Here is an 18,259-nt window from a genome sequence, read left to right on the forward strand (position 1 = left end):
AGTCTGGAAGGTTGCCCTGGGGTTCTCTAGTGGGAACTGGTTCTCTTAAGCGAACTTCCATACGGTCTGCAAGCTGCATCCTGGTCCTGATTCTCCTTCCCCCTGTGCAGCCATTACACCAGCACAGGGTGAGCAGAGTGTGTGAATGGTCTGATCCTGCAGCTTGTTAAGCTCTCTTTGCACTGGTGTAAGTGATAGCACAGGGTGCAGTGGAGAATCAGGCCCAAAGAGAACAGTCTGGCTGCTGGTATTTTGGCACTTCTGCTTCTGGTACGGAAATGCCAGAGCAGCCAGTGGCTGCTTAGCTGCCTTTCTTGGGCACCCTCCATTGGAGGAATTCAAGGTGAGGGGATGGCAAAGACTCAGGACCGGGGAGGATGAGCATCCCCACATGTCCGATGGGGAAACTCAGAGGTGAAGTGATGTGCCCAAAGTCACACAAGGTCTTTCTTTCTTGCTTTCTTTCTGAAAATGTATCAATCTAATCTCTTTTAGCTATGCATCTAGGGCCTGATTCTCATTTACACTAAGGCCCTTTACATCACTGTGGCAGTGTAAAGAGACCTTAAATTGGGTGTAAGTTACATTTACACCTACTTTGTCTCCTTTATGCTGCCCAGTGCGGTGTAAAGGGGCCTTAGTGTAAATGAGAATCCAGGCTCCATGGTGGTCCTGCAGAGCCCTCTGCTTTGCTAGACTTGGGTGTTCCTGAGCAACCGTGGACCTGCTTTCACTAGGATCAAAGCTGAGGTTCACCAAATTAATTTCCTTTGGGTCCTGCCCCAGATTTAGCCCCATTACCCTTCCTGGTGGATGGTTTTCCTTGTGTCACGCCTCTCTCTCTCTCTCCCCCTCCCTGCCAGAGCCCATGAGGGCCCCCAAGGGCCTGGCCTTCTCTGAGATCCAGTCCAGGCAGCTGACGCTGCAGTGGGAGCCGCTGGGCTACAACCTGACACGCTGCCATACCTACATGGTCTCACTCTGCTACCGCTACTTCGTGGGCACCAGCCACAACCAGACCTTCCGGGAGTGCATGAAGATGGAGCACAACGTCCACCACTACACCATCAAGAACCTGCTGCCCTACAAGAATGTCCATGTGAAGCTCATCCTCTCCAACCCCGAGGGGCGCAAGGAAGGGAAGGAGATGATATTCCAGACGGACGAGGATGGTAAGTGTCAGCTGCGGCCCCTGTGCACTGGGACGCCCGTGGCAGGACGGCCTCTCCTTCTGCCTCTGCACCAGGTAAACCACAGCTTGGGGCAGGGCAGGGGAGCACCCAGAGAGGCCACCGAAGGATCCTTGCAGACGGGGAATATGGTGATGGGGGCAGTCCAGGGGATGGGCTCTGTGATGTGTGCACCTTGTCCTTTTCCTTGGGGATGGTCCAGTGCTGTGCTGTGAGAATAACTCCCTTCCTCTCGCTATGGTAAAACAATCATGTGTCCTGATCCTGACGCTTTCCTGTCTACTTAAGCCAAAGCTTACTTCAGCTAATGCAAGGTGTTCTGGGACAGCTAGCACAAGAGAACGGGATTATAGTAAACGTATATGCCAAATTAAGCTATGTGACTGCTGTAATATGTGTGCTTAGTGCTATTTGTCTTAATGCATTCTAATAGGCGAGTGGTGTGGAGAATACTTGTTATTAATATACCATTGATATGCTAGCCAGCTCAGACTGGTTGACAGGACTCACTCACACCAAGAACCACTGGCTCGAGCAGACCGCTCGGCCTCTCTCCTTTCTGCCCTATATTCGTCCCTCAGCCATCACCTCTCCCTGTGCAGTCTGTCCCTGTCTGGACTGAGCGCCAGATTGGGTTGCTCCAGGCTGGGCAGCGCCCAATGCCCTGGCTGTTCTGATTTGTGTCTTTTCAGTGGAAGGGCTCTAGTTCTCCTTCCAAGGGAAGGTGGTGGCCCTATGGTAGGTAAAACATCCTGTGTAGGACAGGGCACGTGATGGGGCCCAATCCTGCACTCCTAAGAACACTGCTGAGTGAGCACCAAGTTATTCTGCCCAGTAGCGGGAGTGAGCTCGAAGAGGGGATCGCCTAGTTAGGTGCATCACTCCTGGGAGCAGGATGGTGCTTAACCCGACACAAGCCCATCCTCTACCCACGTCACGGCCCTTTTTGCTGCGTGTTCTTTCAGGCGACGGAGCTGGCGCTCAGGGGGCGGGTGTCTGCCTGCCTTTCAGAGCAGAGAGCTACATCTTGCATTTACCCTGACTTGTGCCAAGTGGTAGTTTCCACCCGCACTTTGCGAAACAACCTTGTGCATGGCCTTAGGACTGGCAGGACCAAGACAACCAGGCAGCGTTTTTCAATTCTCCATCAGAACTTCTAGTTTTGTCGCATTTCTCCTTTGTCAACCAGATTGTCCTCAGCACCAAACATCCTTGGTCTTCGTTCTTCTTGTTAGGGAATCGAAGCCTCATAGCAATCATAATAATTAAAATAATTAGTACCTTGCATTTAGGCAGCCCCTTTCACCCGAGGCTCACAAAACACTAATTAATTAAGCCTCTGTGAGGTAATTATAAACAGCAAGAAAGAGTCAGAGGTCAGCCTGCCTCAGTTATAGGCTTTGTTTAGCTGACCGGTGTTTGCACCCGGCACAAGAGCATGGACGTGCGGTTTCATAGCAGGTGAATGAGCTCCTTGCTCTTCATCGGATGACCCGTTTGTGTGGATGAGAGCACAGCAGGTCCTGGCTCCTTGTGGAAAGTGTTTCCCCAAACCATCTGTGCACAAATTCTCTCATGTCATTCCTGGCCCTGGCCCAAGACAGACATGACCCTGAGGCTCACCACCGCTGTGGGCTGCATCTTCTGAAAGGGAGCCAGTGCTGGTCTAGCAGGTGGCATACCTAGGCAGGTCTTGCTCATCTCCCTCCCCTTGCTTGGAGTCTGTGTGAAACCCCGAGTCGCCACTGTTCTGGGTCCATACACGATGTCTGCAGTGTTACTACAGACCCTGGGTCTGAGCCATCGGGGCCTCCATCATGCCCACCCGAGCTGTCATACATTTACCCCAGCTCTGCACCAGGTTAGGCAGCCTCTTCCCCTTCCCCCTCATCCAGGGAGCTGAGAGTTCTGGCTAGGGGCAGGTATCCCCGGGTGGGCTGGGGACTCTTGTCTCAAAGCGTGTTGAGGCCTGAAAAGCCAAAGCCTCCCACTGTGGTCGGAGCCCTTGAGACAAGAGGCCCTGCCATCAGCACTGGAACCCGATTGCCCTGTGCTGGGATCTAGCTCGTCCCCCTGATGCTGATCCACTGGGCTGTCCTGCCCTACGCATGTTAAATAATTGTTTCTGTGCCCTCGGAGAAGGCCCCATTCTCATGCTAGTGCTTGCTAGATGGTTGGCTCTTAGCAGCCACTAGAAATTAGAGATGGAAAAAACCTATTCCCAGAAGGTCATCCAGAGCAGTGATTCTTAACCATTCCCACTTGTGGCCTCTCCCTACTCCCATATACCCAGCAGCTGGCTGGGACTTCCCTCCCACTTAGTAATATGGGAAAAGTAGGGTGGCCCAATGCTCAGGATGAGTTCCTAGGATCTAGACCATCCCAGGACCATCCTGACTACAGCAGCATTGAAGTCAGAGGGAATTTTGCCATTTAATGGGGCTGGTATTTCAGCTTTGGCCCCTTTCCTATATTCTCCAGTGCTTTGCCCTGTTTAGTTTTCAGCGTCCCAAGAGACTGGGTTCCTGCCACTTCCCAGCACTGCAGCCTAATCGAGCAGGAAGCGTTTGCTTGACATTCAGCATACATTTCCCTTCTCTCTCATGCTGTGCCAGGCAGGGATTAGCTGAGTGGTCTCGCCCTATAAAGTTAATTTCGAGCTCTGAAGATCCAGATAACGTGACATGAAATACAAGACAGAACTGTGTTCTAATGAAGTGGAACGGGTACAGTATTTCAGGAGCCAGCCACAGGAGATGTACTGTGTCCCATGGGAGCTCAGGGAAGGTAACTTCCACTAATGACTCATTATGCTTCTAATATACCAACTCCCTTCTCGCTACCCAGTTCTCAGCCCCCACACGTGCTGGAGTGACTCGGACAGCGGAAAGGGCTGCACGCCCCGGGAACCTGCCACCTGCTGGGCGTGCAGGAACGGTGGCTTTGGTTGCACGAGGGCCTGATCAGGTGCTGTGCAGGGGTAGAGTGTTGGCCCGAGGAAGACAAGGCGTAAAGAGTGGAGTGGGGCAGGGGGCGCCAGGCAGATCCAAGTGGCATGGCTGAGGGTGCTACCAGGCAGCCCCCTAGTTAAAGGCGCTGGATGCTAGCTCGATCCTGGCTATATGAGCGGAGCCGCAGGAGCAAGGACTCAAAGGGGAGAACGTTATTAGCAGTAAGGGTCATGCTTAAATCCATGTGTCACACATACCCATGTCTCCAACATGCCCATCCTCACCTTGTATGTGTTTAGCACTAATGGAGCAGGCGCACATGGGCTGGGGACATCATCCTCCGGGCAGAGAGGATGCATCCAGTCGCACTGGTGCATAACAGCTTTGCAGATCCTGCTGGGAGCTGTGCAAGGACTGCAAGGGATGGGGGCTTAAGCAGCAGGACATTCAGGAGTGACTCCTGCAGAGAAAGGCCCTGGATGAAGTGGAGCGTCTGGGCCGCACAGAGGGGCAGGAGAAGGCTCTTCCAGCCATTACAAGCTTTTGGGTGTGCCTCTGAACCTGGGCCTTTTGAGGTTCACCCATCACTTACAATTAAGTTGCCTATGCAAGAACAGAATGTGTAAGACCTAAAACATGCTGGCCAGAGAGCATCAACAGCCCCCTGTCCCTCACTGGCATCCTACCCTGTGATGCTCCAGATTTGGTTCAGGTCAGAACATCCTGGGGGTGCGTAACCTCTCTGCAGTCGAAGGAACAGCGGGAGAGCTAACCTAAGCAAGAACAGGATAGGTACCGATGTAGACACAAGGGAATGAGTTGCCTGTGCCTGTCTTCCAAACTATAGCCTTAGCAGAAGAGTTTGCAACTGCAGGTTACAAGATAATTAATCTCTGCGATATGTTTTAGCCTCAAGTATTAGCAATTGACCTGGAAGAACCTGTAATTACTAAGGACAGTATTAGTGGGTTTAATTTGCATACTGTGGAAGCCTGGTGCGTTGGCTTTGACTCCATGGAAGGTTTATCTGATCGGCCTGTTTAGGAAGCTTAGCAAGGAAAACAAAATGGCAGAGGCTGTGGCAACACTTGGCTCCTTCCTGGGCATTTTCAAACTCCGCTCCTAATCCACCCCCCACTGTCTGTAGGGCCCGGAGTCGTTCTAGCCCCAGGCTATGGTGCATAGAGACTGCAAAGTTCTTCTCAGTGACCAGCGTTTTTGTTGAAAAACAAGGTTTTGTCAAAAACAATTGTTGTGGGATTTTTTAATTTATTTTTAAACAAAAGTATTAGTATTTTCATCAGCGGCCAACCCACCAACATAGAAAATGTTCTGGTTTTGGTGGCTGAAAGCTGAATTGTCTTTGGTTTGCAACAAGAAACACAAAACTTTTCAGAGGAAATTTTGGAGGTAAATGAAATATTATTATTTTCCATAGGGGAAAAAATCTTTTCCTGACCAGCTCTAATGCGAAGTTTCAGGTTAGACTTTAGGCAGGGGCTTAAGGTCAGTCCATGGGCCGTCTTCTGACATGCACAAATGTTTAAGCACTGGTAGTGAGCGAAGCAGCTGGGAAGTTGCCCTTCTTTTTAGCCTACTCCGTTAGGGCTGGGAGAAAGAGTCATTAAAAGGCAATGATCCATTGTGACCCAGCCAAATAAAACCTCAGCATCACAGATTCAAGCTCCACAGAAACAGGACATCCTGTCTAGTTGCTGTCCAAGAAGAGGCTGAGTGCTGGAGATCATCCTTTGAATGATGGAGATGTCTGTTCTCTTTACCCCGTGCCTGCCTTGCTATATCCCCAGAACACCGGCAATAATGAGCAATCCTCTCAGCTTTGGGGCTCACCAGAGGTCGTGGTTGTCATTATTTATACAATGGTTGCACTGTAGGGCCCCCAACTCAGACTGGTGCGAAGGGCTGTCTATTCATCTAGTGAAAGACAGGCTCCACCCCAAAGAGCTTCCAATCTAAGTCGACAAAGGAAGTATTATCATTCCCACTGTACTGGGGCAGTGCTAAAGTGCAGAGAGATTCAATGACTTGCACAAGGCTTCTGTGGCAAAGATCTGGAACCCAGATCTTTTGAGTCCTGCAGTACCATGACCACAAGAATAGCTGTTCTTCCTGCACCCAACCCTACAGCCGCCTTCCCTAAACCCTGCTCTCATAGAATCATAGAATATCAGGGTTGGAAGGGACCCCAGAAGGTCATCTAGTCCAACCCCCTGCTCAAAGCAGGACCAAGTCCCAGTTAAATCATCCCAGCCAGGGCTTTGTCAAGCCTGACCTTAAAAACCTCTAAGGAAGGAGATTCTACCACCTCCCTAGGTAACGCATTCCAGTGTTTCACCACCCTCCTAGTGAAAAAGTTTTTCCTAATATCCAATCTAAACCTCCCCCATTGCAACTTGAGACCATTACTCCTCGTTCTGTCATCTGCTACCATTGAGAACAGTCTAGAGCCATCCTCTTTGGAACCCCCTTTCAGGTAGTTGAAAGCAGCTATCAAATCCCCCCTCATTCTTCTCTTCTGCAGACTAAACAATCCCAGCTCCCTCAGCCTCTCCTCATAAGTCATGTGCTCTAGACCCCTAATCATTTTTGTTGCCCTTCGCTGGACTCTTTCCAATTTATCCACATCCTTCTTGTAGTGTGGGGCTCAAAACTGGACACAGTACTCCAGATGAGGCCTCACCAGTGTCGAATAGAGGGGAACGATCACGTCCCTCGATCTGCTCGCTATGCCCCTACTTATACATCCCAAAATGCCATTGGCCTTCTTGGCAACAAGGGCACACTGCTGACTCATATCCAGCTTCTCGTCTACTGTCACCCCTAGGTCCTTTTCCGCAGAACTGCTGCCTAGCCATTCGGTCCCTAGTCTGTAGCGGTGCATTGGATTCTTCCATCCTAAGTGCAGGACCCTGCACTTATCCTTATTGAACCTCATCAGATTTCTTTTGGCCCAATCCTCCAATTTGTCTAGGTCCTTCTGTATCCTATCCCTCCCCTCCAGCGTATCTACCACTCCTCCCAGTTTAGTATCATCCGCAAATTTGCTGAGAGTGCAATCCAAACCATCCTCCAGATCATTTATGAAGATATTGAACAAAACGGGCCCCAGGACCGACCCCTGGGGCACGCCACTTGACACCGGCTGCCAACTAGACATGGAGCCATTGATCACTACCCGTTGAGCCCGACAATCTAGCCAGCTTTCTACCCACCTTATAGTGCATTCATCCAGCCCATACTTCCTTAACTTGCTGACAAGAATGCTGTGGGAGACCGTGTCAAAAGCTTTGCTAAAGTCAAGAAACAATACATCCACTGCTTTCCCTTCATCCACAGAACCAGTAATCTCATCATAAAAGGCGATTAGATTAGTCAGGCATGACCTTCCCTTGGTGAATCCATGCTGACTGTTCCTGATCACTTTCCTCTCCTCTAAGTGCTTCAGGATTGATTCTTTGAGGACCTGCTCCATGATTTTTCCAGGGACTGAGGTGAGGCTGACTGGCCTGTAGTTCCCAGGATCCTCCTCCTTCCCTTTTTTAAAGATGGGCACTACATTAGCCTTTTTCCAGTCATCCGGGACTTCCCCCGTTCGCCACGAGTTTTCAAAGATAATGGCCAAGGGCTCTGCAATCACAGCCGCCAATTCCTTCAGCACTCTCGGATGCAATTCGTCCGGCCCCATGGACTTGTGCACGTCCAGCTTTTCTAAATAGTCCCTAACCACCTCTATCTCTACAGAGGGCTGGCCATCTCTTCCCCATTTTGTGATGCCCAGCACAGCAGTCTGGGAGCTGACCTTGTTAGTGAAAACAGAGGCAAAAAAAGCATTGAGTACATTAGCTTTTTCCACATCCTCTGTCACTAGGTTGCCTCCCTCATTCAGTAAGGGGCCCACACTTTCCTTGGCTTTCTTCTTGTTGCCAACATACCTGAAGAAACCCTTCTTGTTACTCTTGACATCTCTTGCTAGCTGCAGCTCCAGGTGCGATTTGGCCCTCCTGATATCTTTCCTACATGCCCGAGCAATATTTTTATACTCTTCCCTGGTCATATGTCCAACCTTCCACTTCTTGTAAGCTTCTTTTTTATGTTTAAGATCCGCTAGGATTTCACCATTAAGCCAAGCTGGTCGCCTGCCATATTTACTATTCTTTCGACTCATCGGGATGGTTTGTCCCTGTAACCTCAACAGGGATTCCTTGAAATACAGCCAGCTCTCCTGGACTCCCTTCCCCTTCATGTTAGTCCCCCAGGGGATCCTGGCCATCTGTTCCCTGAGGGAGTCAAAGTCTGCTTTCCTGAAGTCCAGGCTCTGAACCTGCCTGATGATTCTGTGCCCACCTCAGCACTCCCAGCTGTTTATTTTTTAACTGTAATTGCTCCAGCTGTTTTTGCCATGCTGTGATTGCTCCAGCTGTTTTCTTATTGTGCTGTAATACGGTAGCTCCAGCTGTTTCCTTGCTGTACTGTAATCACTCCAGCTGCTTTTCACCAGACATGGATTAACCAGACTTTTTTTTCTTCCCCCTTGAGTGAAACTTGATACAGTATACAGTCTCTCCCTTTCAAGAGATCAATAAATCTCTGTATGAGCGTGGATCTATTGTAAATTGGACATGTGTATTTGTCTCAGTTACATATCTGTCTGATTTATCTAAATTAGCTAATGATTGTGCATGAAACTCCGTTCCCGTGTTTGAAACTAATATCTAGTAGAAACACATTCAGATTTTTGGTGGCTTTGTTATGCTTTTTCATGTTAAAATCTTAGCAGAAAAAGATTTGGAAAGTGCCTGTGTAAAAACAGCCCCTTCTTAGTCGGCAAATCTGTCCGCTGCGTGTATCCGAAGTTAGATCTGCGGATGTTAGTGACTAAGATAAGTCTCTGCTGCTTTTTATTCCTGGGAGCCCTGCAGAGCCAGCCCAGGCCTGGGTGATTCTGGATTCTGTTCTAGTGAATGCATCGTCGTCAGACTTGTTAAGTACGTTCCAATTGCAGAGTCACACTGAAGACGATGGGCCAGCTTCCTTCCTGCTGGGAGAATGTTTTTCAGCTGAGTTACACGGGAGTCACTGAGAGGAGAATGTGGCCCAGCAGAAGTGCTCTTGCTAGTGATGCTGCAGGAGAAGAAAGAACCTGGCTTAGCTTGTAGAGAGGCAGCATGATCCCGTGGTAGGGCACCGGATTGGGGCTGTATTCCTACCTCTGCCACAGGCCTGCCCCTGTGAGCCTGGGCAAATCACATCATCTCTCTGTGCTTCTGTTTCCTCTTGTCTCTTTAGACTGCAAGCGCTTTGGGTCAGGGATTGTCTTGTACTCTGGATATGTCTACACTGCAAAAACACGTCTTCCTGATTCAGATGATCTAAACCATATTAAAAGAGCAGTTCAAACACGGCAACTCGGCTTTTGACTTGGGTTAACAGCTGGAGTTAAAGCCTATAGGGGATCCTGAAATAGAACTTGAGCCACTAACTTGAATTAAAAGCCATGTCTTCACTGCTACTTTGACTGAGGTTCGCTAACCTCGTTAAGAACACACCCTTTTTTGCAGTGTAGACGTACCCTAAGTGTCTGTATGGCGCCTAGCACAATGGAGTTTATTAGGGTTTCTAGTCAGTACCATAATACAAGTAATAATAAGTAATAATAGTAATAGTCCTGTAAACTGGGCACACCTGATGTGGAAAGACTGAGATACCATAGTCATGGAGCCCCAGGATGGATTTCACGGAGTTGCTTTTCCAAGCAAGCACCATGTTGTAAACGTTTTAAAAACTGTAACTGGAAAGAGTTGATCTAATTTCTCTCCCTCCATATCTGTCCCACCCTCCAAGTCTGAGAGCAACCCAGGGTTCTTATTAAAAAATGGGCTGAAAATCTGTAACAAGCAAGCGCCCGTGTAATTAACGACGGCGGTGAAGGTTTGTGAATAATAGGACCCTCAATTGAGTTTTATTTTGGCTTTTTTGACGTGAAGCAAACTTTATTTGCATATCCCTGTTGTGTATCGCCGCGGAAGGCTAGATGTTCCCTGATGAGTCACTGGAAAAGAAATTGCCAGGTACGGCGTGCAAAAGAACAAAGAGAGGATTTTTTTGTTGAGGTGGAAACGCCGTTGGGAAGGAGGCAGGAGGGTCGCTCCTCTGCTTGAGTCATTCTGTATAAAGAACAGTTGCCTCCTCTTACCACAGTGGTCCGAAAGATGTCTGGAATCCCTTGCTCCTGAGGCACTGTGGGATGGCTGTTCAGATTTCCCCAGAAGGCACTGGTACAATCATGGTTATACAGCATAGGACGGGTGGAGGTGCACACATGGTGTTGGCTTGGATAAGCTCCTCTATGAACACAGGTCAGCTGTGTATCTTGTGACCCATCCAGAGTGTTGTGACCTGGTTGCAACAACACAATTGTGTTTAGAGTGTGGACATTGGCTGGGCATTGAGTTTGGCCCATCTAGATGCACTGGAATCCAGGATCCCCCTGTTTTCATTCCATGGAACATCAGTATTTTCTATCCCTTCCAAAGGGAGTGGGTCCCATCCAGCAGGATGGAGAACTGGGCTTCTGGAAGAGTGACCAAGTCCGCCTAGGGAGATCAGCAGAGTGCTGAGTAGTTCATCATACGTGGGTCTTTCAGATGAGACCTTAAAAAACAAAACAAAAACGGGGTCCCATCTGCTCTGCAATGACAGTAAACATCCCAAGGCATTTTAGTAACAGTAGCTGCTGTGTTCTGTCGTCCTTGGTTAACTTTTCCCCTCCTCCCCCTCGTGTGCATTGTATGGTGTTTCACTTGGTTTTTGCCTTCTACGCCAGAGGTAGCCACATTGCAGTGGTAATCTGTGGTAATGGCTGGCACTGGGATCCTTACAGAGGGAGAGTAATGCACAGGCAAAGTATTTGTTGCCTCCCCTATTGACTGGCCTGGTAGAAGATAACAGCCTACTAATGTCGCTAGCTAACGGAGCTACCCCACGTGGTCTGTGCGTCAGTGCTGAAGGTCCCCAGCTGACAGCCCATGCGGGAGGACTCAGCTGGGTAGTTTGGATTCAGGTCTGAATTTGGGATTGTTTGCACCTGGGGTGTTGGGTCAAGCTCCTTTCTCAGCTACAAAGCGAAAGTAAAAGGTCCCCCCGCCTCTGAAATGGCACAGATAGAGGGGGCAGCTTTGAGTCAGTTATCTCACTGGAACTATATTTGGCCATCTCTCTCTGTGGCTTGTATTCCTGCCTGTGCTCTGGGTTGGCAGATAAGGCACCTGGAGCTGTAATGGTCCAGCCCATCAAAGGGAAAGGAAAGATTCCCTTTCAAGATGCCTCCTGGGAGCTAATAAAGTGGTCCCTTTCTAATGCACACACGAGACCTCTGACACTTGCCCTCCCCTGCTGCCGCCTGTTTCAGCCTGAAACTGGCTGCAAGTTGCGGCAAACTTTGCAAAGTTTTTTTAATGAGAAACAGGTGGTTCAAGCCACCCACCACTTCCTAATTTATCCCCTTCACACATTCACACATGTACATTAAGACGTGCACGTGCACACACCCACATATTTACACATGCATATACCCCCATACAACCACACCCACACGTGTGCAAACATCTATACGCACACACACGCTACATGTACACACATCCACACATGCATGCACATATGTGTGACTGCACACCACCCACATTCACATATAAGTGTACTCACATCCCCCACATGCTCACACACACACGTGCACATGCACTCACGAACACACGTGCACCCCCACATCCCTCGAGCTATCACGAGTCAAAGCACTTGGAGCATTTTCTTCTCTAGAAGCGTAAAATAGTTGAGTAATTAGCGATACACCACTTAGGAGAGCAAATCATTTTGTACTTCAGAACAGGCAGGTGTGTGTGTGTGTGTGTATGTTGCTTTATTTAAAGTGTTTACGGAGGGTGGAAAAAAGGCTCTTGAAAGGATCCAGTTTTAGCACAACAAAAGCATAACTCCTCCTCCATTACCGTGGAGTGAAAGCCTCTTAAAGGTACAATCGATGGAAGAATAAAACTCCTGGTGACCTTCCCCGGCTACACACACACACTTCCAGCAGTCTCTACGCACGGGGGCTCAGCGCCCGTTACTCAGGAAATCACCAGAGTTCACTTAAGCTGCTGTGTTCCAATGTTTACATGGATAGCAGCCGCAGTAATCGTTGCACATTCCGAGGTCAGCGCTGCTCAGCAGAGCAGCCAAGTTGGACCGAATGCCTCTTGCCTCTTGAGACTTGAGTTCCAATTCAGATGTGAAATGAGCCTTTTTCTCCTCCGCTGACTAGTTTACATAGTTCTAGCTGGATGTTTGATTTATCTGTCTTGGAAAACCACTGCACTGATTCAGCAGTGCCTGTGCAAATATAAACCCCGGATCGGAACAGCTGACGGGGTTACAGGTCAGGATGGAAGGGCCTCGGCAGAGGTAGTGTGTGTGCATGCGGGCTCTGGCCTGGAGTAGCTGGAGGGGCATCAGCAAAGCTGTGTGAGCAGGCTTCAGACTGGGATGGCAGGATGAGATGGAGGGACATTACCCAAGCTGCAGGGAGCTGGGAATGATGTGTCAGCGGGTATTGCCGGTCTGGGGTGAGTTGCACTAATGGAGTTGGGTGTGGATGTGTGAGCCAGCGCTGTTGGCATTTAACCATTGGCAGCAAGATTGCAAAGAAATAATAAAGAAAAGGGTCCCTCTCAACTGACTCCAGAAACGAGGCTTCTCACAGCAACCTCTTGACTGAAGATGTGGCTGCCTGGTGCCAGCTCTGATTCCTCTAAGCCATCCAAGGTGTGCGTCCCAGGGAGCTGAGGAAAGGAGCACCTGTTAAAGTGAGAGCAAACCTGGGCCCAGAGGACCATGCGTAGGAGGCAGATTTGGGGACGAGCACCCATGGAGGCAGAGGCGGTTTTGACCATGTAGGCTTGTGGGGAGGCTGAGACAGGGCAGTGGATTTGGGCCAGAAGAGATGGATGATGGGGGGGCGACCACAGATGAGCTCACCGGGAGAGTCCCTGTAAGACGGTAGGAAATCCCAGCCCATGTGATTTATACTGCTTTTATTTTGTATCTCAGACTTTGTGCCGCAGACCGTGTAAAACTCGTTCCACTTGTATTGCTCCCTGAATTTTTCCTATTTTTTTTTTTTACCTATGTTTGAAAGAATCCCCTACATTTAAAAAACCCTTATTGCTGAAAATAAAACCCAAACTTGAGTATCAGGGGGTCACCAGGGAGCCAGCTGTTACATACGCCTGTTGTCTCTACACCGCTCGCGCTAGGAGAGGGAGCATTCAGAATGGAGCTCAGGAAAACCTTCTGCCTTACAGAACATAGGAACTGCCAGGTTGGGTCAGAGCCGTGGTCCATCCAGCCCAGTAGCGTCTCTGACAGTGGCCAGCACCAGATGTCTCAGAGGAAGGTGCAGTAGTAAGATATGGGATAATTTGCCTCCCATGGAAGTCCCTATGAGCTAACAATTGGTGATCCATTGAAGGATGAATTTATGCATCCCTTCTACAATGTTTTTTGGCATTAACTACTTCAATCCTGGATGGTCTTGTTGTCCATAGAAGCATATTTAATTATATAGATCTCTCCTGGATGATCCAGCATTCAATAGGATGGTGAAAGAATGTTCCGTATAGCGTTGTGAAAGGTGTGCATTATTTGATTGGGGTTTTTTGTGTGCGCTTGTGATCTGCCTGTGTGTGTGATTATTGCTATTATTGATTATAACTGAACCCCCAGAACTGTGTGTTAATTGGAGTGTTATTTGTAGCAATCAGAATTATCTGTCTGCCCCCATACGCACTCCCCTATCTATCTGCCACAATACAAAGAATAAATAATGTGCGTCTGCATATATTCTGCACTCCTGTCTGCGGTATCAGAGCAGCCCCTAGGGGGTGTTGTGAGACTTAATTGGCAACTGAAGCCCATTGAGATCTTCAGATGAGAGGTGCTATGGGAGAGTAATGTATTCCGCAGTTCCAGGCTGCCACAGAAGGTTATGTCTCGCAGCAGCAGGGGAATGTGCCCTGGAAGACTGTGCTCCTGTATCCTTTGCGGTGAAACATCAGATGCATTCCAAAGACTTGTAATTAAATGGAGCATTTGCATAGTGCTGAGCATGGTTTCAATTTGTAGATGAATTCTGTGCATTTGTTTCCAAGAGAAAAAAAAAATCTCTCTCTGCCCCAAAGTTTTCCCTAATGCTCCATGAACTTAATAAGTGTCTTGTGTACATGTGTACGACATGGTGCTGCTGATTCAATTAACTTGTAAATTAAGTGGAAATAGTGTATTTGCACGGCGGGAACACGGCGTAAGGCGATCCCTGTCCCATGGCTGTGGAATGAGGTCTGAGCAAAAATGCTTCAAGAAAACTGTCCGTGGACGTTTGTTTGAAGGAAGAACTGAATTCCCTTCACCTGCAGCCAGGGGAGCGTATCCCATCAAACGCATTCACTGGCCGAGATGTTCATGGACATGTTCAATGTTCTTGAAAAAGTCATTTTGACTGTGGTCTGAAGATTCAGCGTGTAATAAGCATGTGCCTACCTTTTAAACACCCAAGCGTCCTATTGACTTTCAGTGCAGTTACTCAGGAGCTTAAAGTTAGGCACATGTTCAAGTTCCGTTCTGAATCAGGGCCTGGTATTTATACTCTGATCCCGACTTTGAGTCCGCTTTCTCCAATCAGGCAACAGAATCACTTCCATGTGACCTCCATATCCAATGGCAATTTGCCAACACATCTTGATTATCAAGTACCCACACAAACAGACAGCTATGAAACAGCTACGGATGAGAACCAGTTGGAGAGTAATAGCAAGTCATGGATAGAGTTGAGGGAATCCTGATCCACTCCCAGACAAAAGAGGAGCAAATGCATTGAAACAAATTATCTGCAGCTATATCCAAAAGCACAAGAAACTCACCAGGTTTTGTTAGGAAACCGAATCTCTGGCCAAGGCTTGCAAAGCGTCCTGAGTTGAGTTTCCAGTGAGTCTGGTAGAGCGACAGCTTTGCATTGAAACTGTGAAAATGCCCATTCAGTGCAGAACTAGGAGATGCTCAGGGCTTTTAACTGAGGTCTTTCTCTTCCTGGTAGTTTGAACTCAAAGTGGAACCCCAGGGCAAGAAGTTTATATGGCTCAAGTCCCTGTGAACCCAAACCACAGAGCTCAACAAAACAGCTAGCCATGGCCTTAATGGCGCACACAACCAAAAAGCCTATTTTCAAACAGGCAATTTCAGGACGGCCCAGCTAATGGCCGTTAATAATGTTTTTGGACTTTCCATCCATGTTGTTCTTTCGGCAGATCCGTCCCTGTTGTGATGTGTAATTTTTTTTGGTAAGTGGTTATAATTGCTCCCTCTGTCTCAAATTAGAGGGTGCATTTTTCAAGCATTAACGCCTATAGCAGATGATACTACTCATGAATTGTGATCTCTGCAAAGCAATTGCCTGTTCTGTCCTCCTTAATAAGCACTTTGGGTTGGGGAGAGAAAAAAGAAATCCATGCTAAATGAGTGACTATCGATCTTAGTGTCTTCACTTGTTGCCGTTTGTGGCTGTGATTATTATTCTTACTGCTAATTAGAGGGAATGGTGGTGCCATGCCAAAACTGCCAAAATGTTTGCAGATCAGATCACATGCAAGGCTTTTATCATACTGGGTGGAGCAGTGCACAGCACAATCTCCAGGCTTGGGAGAGTGAAGAATACAAATGTAACCCATGCTAACATAGTGTGGCTCTCTGTCCATCTCGAGTGGCTAGTGTATGCCTAGAATTTCACGAGTCTGCTACTTCCTTTCACCTCGTGCAGCTCTCCCTTTAGCTCAGCCAAGTATAGATTTATGATTTTTAGATCTAGAGTCCTTGGGTTCAAACCCAGCGGACAACTGATTCTTCTGTCGACCTGTGAGTGTCTGTACTGGGGCATAGGTCGGTTTATATACGTCTCCTAGGGATGTACCTTTTTCACACCCCAGAGTGTCGTAGCTAAATGGACCTAAATTTTAGAGCTGGTGTGCACTACAAAGTTAGGTCAACATAAACTGCCTTGCGTTGACCTAGTGTGCATGTGTCTACACTAAAATTTGCCTCCCACTGCTGTAAGTGCCTTGTAACACCAACATAGCAACACCACCTTCCCGAGTGATGTTGAGCCATGGTCGATGTACTGAGGGCAATGCAAGGTGAGTGTAGACGATGCATTAGCTATGTTGACCCTAACAGTCCTCCAGCAGCTGTCCCACAATGCCTGACACTGACTGCTGTGGTCACAACTGTGAACTTCACTGCCCAGCAGCCCAGATCTCCCCCACTCCCTTTAAAGCCGCGTGAATTTTTGAAATGCCTTTTCCTGATTGTCCAGCAAGCACACCTAGCAGCTCCCCATTGTCGCATGCAACTGCCTAGCTGACCACGCTGGCTACACTCTCCAGACGTGCTCTGGCCTCGAGTAGACAGGAGATGTCGGCTCTCCTGGGCCTGTGGGGAGAATAATAGAATATCAGGGTTGGAAGGGACCTCAGGAGGTCATCTAGTCCAACCCCCTGCTCAAAGCAGGACCAATCCCCAACTAAATCATCCCAGCCAGGGCTTTGTCAAGACTGACCTTAAAAACCACAAAGGAAGGAGATTCCACCACCTCCCTAGGTAACACATTCCAGTGCTTAACCACCCTCCTAGTGAAAAGGTTTTTCCTAATATCCAACCTAAACCTCCCCCACTGCAACTTGAGACCATTACTCCTTGTTCTGTCATCCGGTACCACTGAGAACAGTCTAGATCCATCCTCTTTGGAACCCCCTTTCAGGTAGTTGAAAGCAGCTATCAAAACCCCCCTCATTCTTCTCTTTCGCAGACTAAACAATCCCAGTTCCCTCAGCCTCTCCTCATAAGTCATGTGTTCCAGTCCCCTAATCATTTTTGTTGCCCTCCGCTGGACTCTTTCCAATTTTTCCACATCCTTCTTGTAGCGTGGGGCCCCAAACTGGAGAGTGTAGCCAGTGTGGTCAGCACAGTAGAGGCTGTGCAGACCCAGTTATGGACCAGCCATAGAAATGTGGACATCTACAAGCAGATTGCACTGGGGATGGAGGAGAAGGGCTATGACAGGGACCAGCAGCAACGCCATGTGAAAGCAAAGGAACTGCGGTGGGTGCACTAGAAGGCCAGTGAGGCCAACAGTTGATCTGGTGTCGAGCTGCAGACCTGTCACTTTAACAAAGAACCGCGTGCCGTACTTTGGGAGACCCCGCCGCGACCCACACTAGAGATACTGCCGAGGAGCCTGAGTCCCAGGCCTCCGACATGAACAGCGAGGAGGTAGTGGAGGAAGAAGAGGAGGAGGAAGGAGGACATGTGACCGGGTGGGACCAGCTATGCCATGTGCCAGGATCTGTTTTCCGGTCAGTCCCAGCAGTCGATCATGTGCGAGCCCAGTGCAGGGGAAGGAAGCTCGGGTAAGCGTGTAAATGTATTTTCCATTACAGTGATGTACTGATGGTGCCCCCAAGTTAGCAGGATACAGCTATCGACTTTTCATTAATTTAGGTGGGGTGGAAGGGGGTTATGCCAAGCAATTTGTTTTCATGCACAGGGATGTCCCTTGAATCCTCCTGAGAGATCTCAGTGAAATGGTCATGGAGTTACTCTGAAATCCTCGCCTGAAATTAAGGACAACCACAGCTTCACATACATTGACCTGTAAGAGCCACGGCTGCTGTATGTTTAGGTAAAATGGACATGAATGTTCTTTCCCCATCATATGTTCTGTTCTATTAATTTATTAAGTTTTTAAAGTATTTGCTTTTAAATTGCACAGATTTTTCTTTTCACAGATTTTGTTACTGAATAAAATTATGTTATTTGGAAAATAATTCAACTTTATTAGTTCACAACAGAGGGCCTACCTGTTCTGAAAGCACCCACTCACTTGTTACTGTACAGCATGACGCAACTCATAGGATCAGTGACAAACAGTGTAATCATCATAAATGTACAGCAAGCACTGCAAAATCAAGGGGTCCATTAGCAGTGTTATATCCTTAGATG

General features: G+C 48.4%; 1 protein-coding gene across 11 annotated transcripts in view; it reads left to right on the plus strand.

The window, feature by feature from the left end:
* PTPRU (protein tyrosine phosphatase receptor type U) overlaps window positions 1-18,259 on the plus strand; it is a 298,799-nt gene that overhangs the window by 161,078 nt on the left and 119,462 nt on the right. For all 11 annotated transcript variants that reach the window (XM_043532241.1, XM_043532242.1, XM_043532243.1 and 8 more), the window contains exon 8: window positions 864-1,172. In XM_043532241.1, coding sequence (XP_043388176.1) covers window positions 864-1,172 — 309 coding nt within the window. The remainder of the gene's footprint in view (window positions 1-863; window positions 1,173-18,259) is intronic.

Source organism: Chelonia mydas, chromosome 19, assembly GCF_015237465.2.
Source record: "Chelonia mydas isolate rCheMyd1 chromosome 19, rCheMyd1.pri.v2, whole genome shotgun sequence".
Lineage (NCBI taxonomy): Eukaryota > Metazoa > Chordata > Testudines > Cheloniidae > Chelonia > Chelonia mydas.